This window comes from Bubalus bubalis, chromosome 4, assembly GCF_019923935.1.
Source record: "Bubalus bubalis isolate 160015118507 breed Murrah chromosome 4, NDDB_SH_1, whole genome shotgun sequence".
In the NCBI taxonomy this organism is placed as follows: Eukaryota; Metazoa; Chordata; class Mammalia; order Artiodactyla; family Bovidae; genus Bubalus; species Bubalus bubalis.
Window position 1 is genome coordinate 90,762,073 of NC_059160.1, and position 12,007 is coordinate 90,774,079.

Below are 12,007 nucleotides of genomic sequence, written 5' to 3' on the forward strand. Positions count from 1 at the left end.
ACACTTGAGACCCCAAGGACCATAGCCTGCCAAGCTCCTCTGTCCATGGGATTTCCCAGGCAAACTGGAAAACATTCCCAGAATACTGGAGTGGGTTGCCATTTCCTTCTCCAGGGGATCTTCCCAACCCAGGAATTGAATCTGGGTCTCCTGCAGGCACATTCTTTACCAACTGAGCTACAAGGGAAGCCTGAAAAGTATATTACTAGAGATAAATAGGATCATTCCATGATACTAAAGTAGCCAATTCATTGAGAAAACATAGCAATTCTAAATGTTTCAGTTCAGTTCAGTTCAGTCTCTCAGTCCTGTCTGACTCTTTGTGACCCCATGAATTGCAGCACACCAGGCCTCCCTGTCCATCACCATCTCCCAGAGTTCACTCAAACTCATGTCCATTGAGTCGGTGATGCCATCCAGCCATCTCATCCTCTGTCGTCCCCTTTTCCTCCTGCCCCAATCCCTCCCAGCATCAGAGTCTTTTCCATTGAGTCAACTCTTCGTATGAGGTGGCCAAAGTACTAAATGTTTAGTCACCTAATAATAAAGATTTAAAGTACATGGGGGAAATATGATAGACTATCAGAAGAAATAGAAAATTGCACAGTTATAGCCAAACATTTCTATATCCCTCTTTCAATAAGTGATAAAGTTGAGAAAAAAACAACTGATTTGAGGTAATTGTTATTTATATTCAATAACAGGATGAAAATTATATTCAATGGCATACATAACATTTACTAATATAGACCATATTCTGAGCCATAAAACAAATTTCAAGAAATTCACTAGGTTTCAGATCATATGAAATAAGGTCTCTGACCCCAGTGAAATTGAATTTGAAATAAATAAGAGCAAGAAATCTCTAAATATTTGGAAACTAAATAAATGACACTCTTCTAAATAACACATGGGTCAAAGAAAAAATTAAAAATGAAATTATAACATGTATAAAACTGAATGAAAATGAAAACACAGCATTTTCATTTGCAGAGGGGGAAATATATGGAACAAAACACTAAAAATGTTAACAAGCTGAAGCAACTAGAACCTGTGCTCCACAATAAGAGAAACCACTGCAATGAGAAGCCCATGTACCGCAATGAAGAGTAGCTCCTGCTCACTGCAACTAGAGAAAGCCCTGGCACAGCAACGAAGACTCAGCACAGTTAAAAACAAAACAAAATAAAACAAATGTTATCAAATCAGTGACCTCAGCTTGTCCTTAAAGAAACTAGAAAAAAAAAAAAAGAAGAGCAAATTATACGCAGAGCAAATAGTTTGTTCCAAAAGCGTAAGGTTGGCTTAACATTCACTCCTGAGAAAAATTAGACCTAAATAAATGGAGAGATATGCTATGATCAGGGGTCAGAAGAGTCAATATTGTTAAGATTTCAATTCTCCCCAAACTGATATACAAATTCAATACATTCCCAGTCAAAATACGAGTAGGCATTTTCCCTCCATTAAAATTTGACAGATTGATTCTAAATTTCCTATGGAAAAGCAAGGGAGAAAGTAGTATGAACAAAGACAATTTTTAGCTTACGAATGTTTAAGTATTGAGAGAAATGCCCAAGAAGAGGATAAAAAGTTAAAAGGCCGATGTGAGAGAAGTTGGGCACAACTGAAAAACTACAAAGTTGAGGAACTAAAACTATATGATTTCAAGAATTATGAAACTTCAGTAATCAAGACAGTGTGGTAGTGACATAAAGATACTTAAATAGTCAAGAGAACAGACTGGAGACTGTTAACTCACACATATATGGTCAATTGACTTTCAATAAAGGTGCAAATGCAATTTAATGGAGAAAGAGTAGTCTTTCCAACAAACAGAGCTAGAATAATTGTTTTTAAAAAAGAACTTCGATCCATATCTGATATGATATACAAAGATTAAAACAAAATGGATCATAGACCTAAATGTAAAATCTAACAGTATAAAACTCCTAGAAAAACACAAAAGAAAAAATGTACTGTCTTTGGATTTCTCTTGGCCAATAAACCCCTCTTCTATGAAGTGTTTAGGGGAAAGAAAAGGAGCTAGAAGTCAATTCACACACAATCACATTTCTTCTTGTAAATAACTATTTGATAAAAGCTCAGTAGAAAACAAATGAAAGCTATTGACTAAAATTAGATATCAATATTAGCTATAGAATGATTTTTTTATCACAATCACTCAACAACACATGTGATTCATTTCTTAAAAAGCTTGATTAACTATGATATGAAATTGAAAGTGATTGATATAGAATTGGAGCTTATGGGGACTTCCCTGGTGATACAGTGGACAAGAATCCACCTGCCAATGCAAGGGACACGGGTTTGATCCCTGGTCTGGGAGATTCCACTTGCTGCAGAGCAACTAAGCCCATGAGCCACAGTTGCTGAGCCTGAGTTCTAGAGCCCATGAGCTGCAACTAATGTGCCCTTGTGCCATAGTTACTGAAAATCTGTGCTGCAAACACTGACGCCCCTGCACCTAGAGCCTGTGGTCTGCAACAAGAGAGGCCACCACAATGAGAAGCCTGTGCACTGAAATGAAGAGTAGCCCCCTCTCGCTGCAACTAGAGAGAGAGCCTGCATGCAGAAATGAAGACCTAGCACAACCAAAAATAATGAATAAATAAATCGTTAAAAAAAAAAAAATTGGAGCTTGTTATCCAGAGTCTGGATCTACGTGAGTGATCACACCATCGTGATTATCTGGGTCATGAAGATCTTTTTTGTACAGTTCTTCTGTGTATTCTTGCCACCTCTTCTTAATATCTTTTGCTTCTGTTAGGTCCATATCATTTCTATCTTTTATTGAGCCCATCTTTGCATGAAATGTCCCCTTGGTATCTCTAATTTTCTTGAAGAGATCTCTAGTCTTTCCTAATCTATTGTTTTCCTCTATTTCTTTGCACTGATCTCTGAGGAAGGCTATCTCTCCTTGCAATTCTTTGGAACTCTGCATTCAAATGGGTTTATCTTTCCTTTTCTCCTTTGCTTTTTGCTTCTCTTCTTTTCACAGCTATTTGTAAGGCCTCCTCAGACAGCCATTTTGCTTTTTTGCATTTCTTTTTCTTGGAGATGGTCTTGCTCCCTGTCTCCTGTACAATGTCACAAACCTCCGTCCATAGTTCATCAGGCACTCTGTCTATCAGATATAGGCCCTTAAATCTATTTCTCACTTCCACATAAGGGATTTGATTTAGGTCATACCTGAAAGGTCTAGTGGTTTTCTCCACTTTCTTCAATTTCAGTCTGAATTTGGCAATAAGGAGTTCATGATCTGAGCCACAGTCAGCTCCTGGTCTTGTTTTTGCTGACTGTATAGAGCTTCTCCATCTTTGGCTGCAAAGAGTATAATCAATCTGATTTCGGTGTTGACCATCTGGTGATGTCCATGTGTAGAGTCTTCTCTTGTGTTGTTGGAAGAGGGTGTTTGCTATGATCAGTGCATTCTCTTGGCAAAACTCTACTAGCCTTCGCCCTGCTTCATTCCGTATTCCAAGGCCAAATTTGCCTGTTACTCCAGGTGTTTCCTGACTTCCTACTTTTGCATTCCAGTCCCCTATAATGAAAAGGACATCTTTTTTGGGTGTTAGTTCTAAAAGGTCTTGTAGATCTTCATAGAACCGTTCAACTTCAGCTTCTTCAATTTTACTGGTCAGGGCACAGATTTGGATTACCGTGATATTGAACGGTTTGCCTTGGAAACGAACACATATCATTCTGTCGTTTTTGAGACTGCATCCAAGTACTGCATTTTGGACTCTTTTGTTGACTATGATGGCTACTCCATTTCTTCAAAGGGATTCCTGCCCACAGTAGTAGATATAATGGGCATCTGAGTTAAATTCACCCATTCCAGTCCATTTTAGTTCGCTGATTCCTAGAATGTCGACATTCACACTTGCCATCTCCTGTTTGACCACTTCCAATTTGCCTTGATTCATGGACCTAACATTCCAGGTTCCTATGCTATATTGCTCTTTACAGCATCGCACCTTGCTTCTATCACCAGTCCCATCCACAACTGGGTGTTGTTTTTGCTTTGGCTCCATCCCTTCATTCTTTCTGGAGTTATTTCTCCACTGATCTCCAGTAGCATATTGGGCACCTAGTGACCTGGGAAGTTCATCTTTCAGTGTCCTATCTTTTTGCCTTTTTATACTGTTCATGGGGTTCTCAAGGCAAGAATACTGAAGTGGTTTGCATTCCCTTCTCCAGTGGACCACATTCTGTCATATCTTCATGACCCAGATAATTACAATGGTGTGATCACTCACCTTGGAGAAGGCAATGGCAACCCACTCCAATACTCTTGCCTGGAAAATCCCATGGACGGAGGAGCCTGGTAGGCTGCAGTCCATGGGGTCACTAGGAGTCAGAGACGACTGAGTGACTTCACTTTCACTTTTCACTTTCATGCATTGGAGAAGGAAATGGCAACCCACTCCAGTGTTCTTGCCTGGAGAATCCCAGGGACGGGGGAGCCTGGTGGGCTGCCGTCTCTGGGGTCACACAGAGTCGGATACGACTGAAGTGACTTAGCAGTAGCAGCAGATCACTCACCTAGAGCCAGACATCATGGAATATGAAGTCAAGTGGGCCTTAGACAGTATCACTATGAACAAAGCTAGTGGAGGTGATGGAATTCCAGATGACCTATTTCAAATCCTAAAAGAAGATGCTGTGAAAGCACTGCACTCAATATGTCAGCAAATTTGCAAAACTCAGCAGTGGCCACAGGACTGGAAAGGGTTCGTTTTCGTTCTAATCCCAAAGAAAGGCAATGCCAAAGAATGCTCAAACTACCACACGATTGCACTCATCTCACATGCTAGTAAAGTAATGCTCCAAATTCTCCAAGCCAGGCTTCAGCAATACGTGAAACATGAACTTCCAGATGTTCAAGCTGGATTTAGAAAAGGCAGAGGAACCAGAGATCAAATTGCCAACATCCGCTGGACCATCAAAAAAGCAAGAGAATTCCAGAAAAAGATCTATTTCTGCTTTATCGACTATGCCAAAGCCTTTGACTGTGTGGATCACAATAAACTTCTAAAAGAGATGGGAATACCAGACCACCTGACCTGCCTCCTGAGAAACCTGTGTGCAGGTCAGGAAGCAACAGTTAGAACTGAACATGGAATAACAGACTGGTTCCAAATAGGATAAGGAGTACGTCAAGGCTGTATATTGTCACCCTGCTTATTTAACTTATATGCAAAGTACATCATGAGAAATGCTGGGCTGGATGAAGCACAAGCTGGAATCAAGATTGCCAGGAGAAATGTCAATAACCTCAGATATGCAGATGACACCACCCTTATGGCAGAAAGTGAAGAAGAACTAAAGAGCCTCTTGATGAAAGTGAAAGAGGAGAGTGAAAAAGTTGGCTTAAAGCTCAATATTCAGGAAACAAAGATCATGGCATCCAGTCCCATCACTTCATGGCAATTAGATGGGGAAACAGTGGAAACAGTGGCTGACTTTTTTTGGGGGGCTCCAAAATCACTGCAGATGATGACTGCAACCATGAAATTAAAAGAGGCTTACTCCTTGGAAGAAAAGTTATGACCAACCTAGACAGCATATTAAAAAGCAGAGGCATTACTTTTCAACAATGGTCTCTCCAGTTAAGGCTATGGTTTTTCCAGTAGTTATGTATAGATGTGATAGTTGGAGTATAAAGAAAGCTGAGCATCAAAGAATTGATGCTTTTGAACTGTGGTGTTGGAGAAGACTCTTGAGTCCCTAGGACTGCAAGGAGATCCAACCAGTCCATCCTAAAGGAAATCAGTCCTGGGTGTTCATTGGAAAGGACTGATGCTGAAGCTGAAACTCCAATACTTTAGCCACCTGATGCGAAGAACTGACTCATTTGAAAAGACCCTGATGCTGGGAAAGATTGAGAGCAGGAGGAGAAGGGGATGACAGAGGATGAGATGGTTGGATGGCATCACCAACTCGATGGACATGAGTTTGGGTAAACTATGGGAGTTGGTGATGCACAGGTAGGCCTGGTGTGCTGCAGTTCATGGGGTCGCAAAGAGTCAGATATGACTGAACAACTGAACTGTACTGACTGATCCAGAGTCAGAGGAAATTGTCACTTGGAATCAAAGTTACCTAAGTCAAATATTATGAAAACAAAGTGAGTGTTTGAAAAAAAAAAAAAGTAGCTGCTCATGGAAAGGTTAAAAAGAAAGTTGCAATCCAAAACTTTTCATTTACTACCTACCTCTCTGGCTCGCTGGAGCTGTGCTTGCTCAATCCTACTGATGACATCCTGAACTGCAAATGGAATCTCAATATTAGGAACCTCTGATCTTTCTAGGACAGATTTGTACATTTTGGTGAAATCGAAAGTTTCTTTTTCTGCTTCATTTTCATCGTTTTTCTCAGTTGACATTTTGATAAATGTTTTGGAAAGTTGAGTGAGTTTCTTTTATTTCTTCGTTTTTTACAAAATATAGGCAAATGCTTTTAAGCCATCCACAAGGAAGCTAGAAGAGGCTTTTCTTGCTCCCAGAGATTGTGGAGTACCCTGATCCTACCCATGGTGTTCCAGTCCTGGTGATGTCATATTAGATCCATTGTGACATTATCATTGACTCAAATACTTAAAGAGTGCTTACTGTATGCAGAGAATTAGGCATTCTATATGCTGTGATGGTAGCGGGTGAAGGGGGGAGGGTGGGTAGGAAAGAATAGACAACAGGAACTATAAAAGAAATAACGATATAGCATTGCTTAAATGAGCTTAAAAATCTAGGTGTTAGAATTCAGGATCCAGTATATCAATTTTAACTCCTGGTTCTTCTCTCTTCCTGAGGTTTTGCTTAAGAATGTTTAAGCTTGTAATGGAATAATTGCATTACAACTTCCTCAGCTGCCCCTCAACTTTTCCTAGACTTGCAGTAACTTGGAAGATAGTATTTGGATGAAGATTACAATCTTTGCACTGCCTAGTGGCTCATTTATTCAAGGAGCCTGACTGAAGAAGGCTTTGAAGTTTCATAGTTGGCTGAGAAATTGAAGGGTATGCTTAGAGGCTGCTTTCTAACTGAAAAAATCACTTTGGGCAGCTCCTTTGTAGAGGAGGTGAAAATATTTTGGACACCGGAACACTTAAAGGACAGATGGTTTTGTTGGCGGTGTAGATTATTTTTTAATTTAAAAAAGTACAAAAAAGTACAGAAAGTAATATAACAAATAGCTGTGTGCCTATCACTTAGAATGAACAGATATTAACATTTTGTCATATTTGCTGCAGATATTTTTTAATAAAGCATTAGAGATAAAGTTTGTTATTCTCTCTAGATTCCTTCCTTCCCCTTTACCCATTTTCAGAGGGCAATAACAAGCATAAATCTGATGTATTTAGGGCCATAACAAGCATAAATCTGATGTATTTATGTCTAGTCTATGTTTATATAGTTTTACTGCAGGTGTGTTCCTAAACTATGTAATATCATTTTTGTAGGTTTTAGATTTTATACAAATTGTAGATGTATACCAATTACTCTTTGAGAACTATGAGTACTTTATGAGTGCTTGTTGAAAAACTTGTAAATTTAAACAATTTGTTTCAGTCCTTTGGAGAAAGGGATACAGGGGATCATAATGTAATTGTCTTTTAAAAGTATCAAGCAATATATAAATATTTTCCCTTATCTTTAAGACCCTGTTGTCTAAGTTATCCCTCCCCTGTGGTCCCAAATCATCTTGTAAACTTTGTATTATAGTACTTATTGAAGTTTAACTATTTATTATTTGTTTCTATCCACTAGTTGTTGAACTTCTCAAAACCAGATGCTGTACCTTAGGTCTCTTTTTTTCCTTTTTTGGCTGTGCTAGCTCTCCTATGCAGCATGCAGACTTTTGTTGCAGAGCACTGGCTCTAGTGCACAAGGGCCTCAATAGTTGCAGCCTACAGACTTAGTTGCCCTGTGCCATGTGGGATTCTATTTCCAATCAGGAATGGAACCTGTGTCCTCTGCATTGGAAGGTAGACTCCTAACCACTGGACCACCAGGGAAGTCCCTGTACTTTAGGTTTATCTAACGTTTGGCATACTCTTTTTCAGTACTTCCATGGAAACTGTCTAAAATATTTGGACATTCATTATAGTTTAAAACTCCTTCCCTGGTGGTCCAGTGGCTGAGACTCCGTGCTCCCAGTGCAGAGGGCTCGGGTTAGATCCCTGGTCAGGGAACTAGATCCCACATGCTGCTGCTAGGAGTTCGCACGCCTCCACTAAGACCAAGTGCAACCAAATAAGTAAGTAAGTAAGTAGATAAATAAATATTAAAACTCCTTTCCTTGTGGAAACTTCTCTTAAGTCCGGAACATTTTCTTTTATTGTTAAGATTATACCCTCCTCCCCCTCCCCATGAAATATCACTCCCTCCTTTCCTGTAAGTCACAATTAAGTCTATTTATTCAAGGGAGTTCATAATGTTTTCTGAAAGGGCCACAATTAAGGAGAATTATTTGTTTTTAGAAATGTGAGGTTTCATTAAAATATCCATCATTACCCAATATTCCTTGACATTATCAATTAATCTATTAAATTACTTTGTTGATAATATTATTAAATTATGAGGTCCTTTAATAACTTAATTCCTCTTGATTCCTTTACATTGCTTACCCTAGTAGGCATTCACAAAGCAGCCTACATGCTGGTCAGCTAAACTAATTTAGTATTATTGTGCTTTCTCTCTCCCTCATATTTTTTATGCAGCATGGAATTCATCAGCAACTGGCAATGAAGGCTTTTTAAAACAAATTAAAAAAAAAATCTCTTCAATTTGATGAGCATTTGTTGAGATACTACTATGTGGCTTCCATTATCCTAGACTGTTAAGAATATATGATAGGGTACCAGTGAAGAAACTGAAAAACAACAAAAAAAGAAAAAATAATTTAAGTTAAAATATAATATTCAAGTGCTAAACAAGGGACATGAAGAAGAGATCCGTGAGGAACGGAGTCTTTGGGAAAACCTTATGGAGAGAGAAGGTTGATTGACAAATGAAGGCATTCCAGATAGGGAAGATACCTTGAGCCATGGCTTTGGAGGTGAGTGCCGAGTTTGTACTTCAGGGGGAAAGTAACTGGTTTAATTGAAGTGAAGTAATCTTGAATTTAGACTTCCCTGGTGGCTCAGACTGTAAAGAATCTGCCTGCGATGCAGGAGACAAGGATTCAATCCTTGTGTTGGGAAGATCCCCTGGAGGAAGAAATGGCAACCAACTCCAGTATTCTTGCCTGGGAAATCCAGTGGACAGAGGAATCTGGTGGGATACCGTCCATAGAGTCACACAGAGGCCAACACAACTGAAGCGACTTAGCATGCATACACACAAGGGAGATTACATGGGATATAATAGCAGTTTGGTGAAAATGAAACCTTCAATTTAGGAAGATTTTTTGAAATAATGTAATAGAAAAAATTTATTGAAAAATCAAGATATTATTATTTCAAATGACAAATGTCTGAGTTAAGATATAGAAGTGGGACTGTTAAGGGAGGGATAAATCCTAGTAAGTGTGGCTAAAGATGATAAAGAATTTGGATCACCTAACAGATTAATTAAAAAATTAATTAAAAGATTAATTTTAAAAATTTTATTGTATTTCATTTGAATTGATGGCAGGACATCAATGAAGAGGCTATCCAGACTAAGTATTAATATTACCAAATAACATACTGAGCAAAGATGTAGGTACCTGATTCAAGAGAACGTGGGGCAACAAAGTTCTTTGAATGCGTGTCTTAGGGAAACCCGCTCTCCCAGTAAGTGTTAGCGGCTCAGTCATACCCGACTCTTTGCGACCCCATACTGTAGCCCACCAGGCTCCTCTGTCCATGAGATTTTCCAGGCAAGGATACTGGAATGGGTTGCCATTTCCTTCTCCAGGGGATCTTCTCAACCCAGGGATTGAACCTAGGTCTCCTGCACTGCAGGCAGATTCTTTACCAACTGAACTACAAGGGAAGCCCTAGAGGGCTCCTTCAACAGTAAAATGGGGATAACAGTATTATTGCGTTGAATTGTTTAGATTAATTCACATATAATAGTTGGAATAGTGCCAGGCCTTTAATGTGAACGGGTTGCTGTTAATATGTTTACCATTACTGCTGCTTTTTTCCCCTTCTCTTTTTTTTCTGCGAGTCATCGCCTTTTCAGTAGGGCCGGGTATTTTTCATTACACTTTGCACAGTCTCGGCTTTTTATCAGATCTAGGTCTTGGGCCATGAGAAACGGCGGAGTTATTACGGTAACCCTTCAATGGGCCAGGGATAAAATGTGCCCGTAAAATTTTCCACACCCCCGTGGCACAGAATGGTGCCTTCCTCTGATAGATTCCATCCCCCCCCACCCCCATGTCAGATAATAGTACAGGCCAAACTGCGGCTGGAAAAGGTAGTGCAAAAGTTGAGCGCGCCGAGGATTTTCTCTTCTCCCGGAAGCAGTTGTTCTCTAGAGCCGGAAACAGTTGCTGTTTCAAGGGAGGTGGGACAGGGCGGGTCAGGGCGCAGCGGCTGACGGCGGGGGAGGAGCCGGGTCCGCTGCCGGGTGGAGGGGCCAGGCGAGTGTCCTTATCCTAGCGATTGGGGCTCGGGCCTGTAAGCCAGTTGGAGTCGCGTCGGCGAGAACGATTGGGCCGAGCGGAGGAAGACATGTTGCTCTTCGTGGAGGTGAGTGGACTTGGGAACCTCATCGTGCTCTGAGGAGAGCTGGAGTGTGGAGGCGCCGGCCGGTCCCAGCGCCATGTGACTTTCCAGGCCGTACACGGCGCGGAGCCGGCAGACAGGCTGACACAGCACCTGGGCCGTGCAGGCCCGCGGCTCCGCGCTGCGCTCTCGCCGCACTTTAGGAGGCTGTGAGGGGGGCGAGTGCCTTGGTTGGGGAGAACCGGAGGTGGAGAATCGAGGCTTGTCTGGTGCGGCGTGAGGATCGGAGGAAGGGGAAAACGTCCCATATGGACCTCCTAAAGGAGGCGAGCTGGGGGTGGGGGGGCTGAGGGCGGAGTCTGGGGAGAGAAGGGTAATCAGGTGGGCGCGTTCCGGGTGAAGCGAGGCCTCGCGCGGCCCTCTGGGAGCAGGCGAGCAACATGTGGGGCCGCCGAGGGAGGAAGGTGAAATTCCGTCTAAGTGTTCGGGAAAGAAAGTTGAAAGCTTCTTTCTAGCAGCCCCCACCAGATTTTGTTTGGTCCCCATCCCTCGTCTCTGGAACGTTCTGTGGGTGGAAAGCGAGTTACTGTGAACGGAGGAGAAAGCCTGTAGGATTTGGAAGCCTTGAAAGGCACCGCTTTGACCTTTTGTAAAAGTTAACTCAGGCAGCGACTCCGTGATGAGGGACCGGTTTTATGAACGGATAAGAGCCTTTTACAGGAAAAATTCCAAGAACGAGCGAAACCTAGATCGGACAAAGCTTTTTTTTTTTTTTTTTGTATTGTTATTTAACAATTTGTTGTTCAGTCGCAAAGTCGTGTCAGACTTTTTGCGACCCTATGGACTGCAGCACTTCTGTTACTTTAACCGGAACATCTGTTGTTGGCCTATTTCAGTTTTAAAGGTAGCGGATACCTGTTTTACATAAATACAAGGTTCGGTTTCTCTTATTTCTGTCTTTCTCTTGTGTGCAATGAGCATCAGCTGACTGCCTGGCTAATGCTTTGAGTAGATTCCAGATCGTATTGTTCTTGCATTGTGAAAACGTCAAACCAGCAAAGCTGCAACTTCGCAACTTGGCACTTGTTAACTATGCCCATAAAAAGAATCTTTTCAATGAAAGAAGGAATTTACAGGTTGTATAATGGGTCGGGAACCAGGGCCAGTCTGTGGCGGGTTTCTTTCAGACTAAGGGAGGAATCTTAGTCCGTAATATTCCGACATAAATACGTGCTTCTACGGTTTTGTTTTTTAATCGACTGTGTAGCTGATAATTGGATTTTAAAGAGGCAGCTACCATTTAGAAACATTGATACATTCACT

At 41.1% G+C, this 12,007-nt stretch overlaps 2 protein-coding genes across 7 annotated transcripts in view; one reads left to right on the forward strand and one right to left on the reverse strand.

Moving 5' to 3' along the window:
* Window positions 1–6,619, reverse strand: part of FAM186A (family with sequence similarity 186 member A) — a 73,338-nt gene extending 66,719 nt beyond the window's left edge. The window contains exon 1 of the mRNA XM_044941986.2: window positions 6,242–6,619. Coding sequence (XP_044797921.2) covers window positions 6,242–6,412 — 171 coding nt within the window. The 5' untranslated portion in view covers window positions 6,413–6,619. The remainder of the gene's footprint in view (window positions 1–6,241) is intronic.
* A 3,902-nt stretch (window positions 6,620–10,521) lies between these two features.
* The window catches only part of LARP4 (La ribonucleoprotein 4), a 71,763-nt gene continuing 70,277 nt past the window's right edge, over window positions 10,522–12,007 (forward strand). For 4 of the 6 annotated variants that reach the window (XM_006052619.4, XM_025284148.3, XM_025284149.3 and 1 more), the window contains exon 1: window positions 10,531–10,708. In XM_006052619.4, the coding sequence (XP_006052681.2) occupies window positions 10,691–10,708 (18 nt within the window). In that variant the 5' untranslated portion in view covers window positions 10,531–10,690. Of the gene's footprint in view, window positions 10,709–12,007 lie in introns of all 6 variants that reach the window. The other 2 variants (XM_006052622.4, XM_006052621.4) reach the window with 2 other exon arrangements.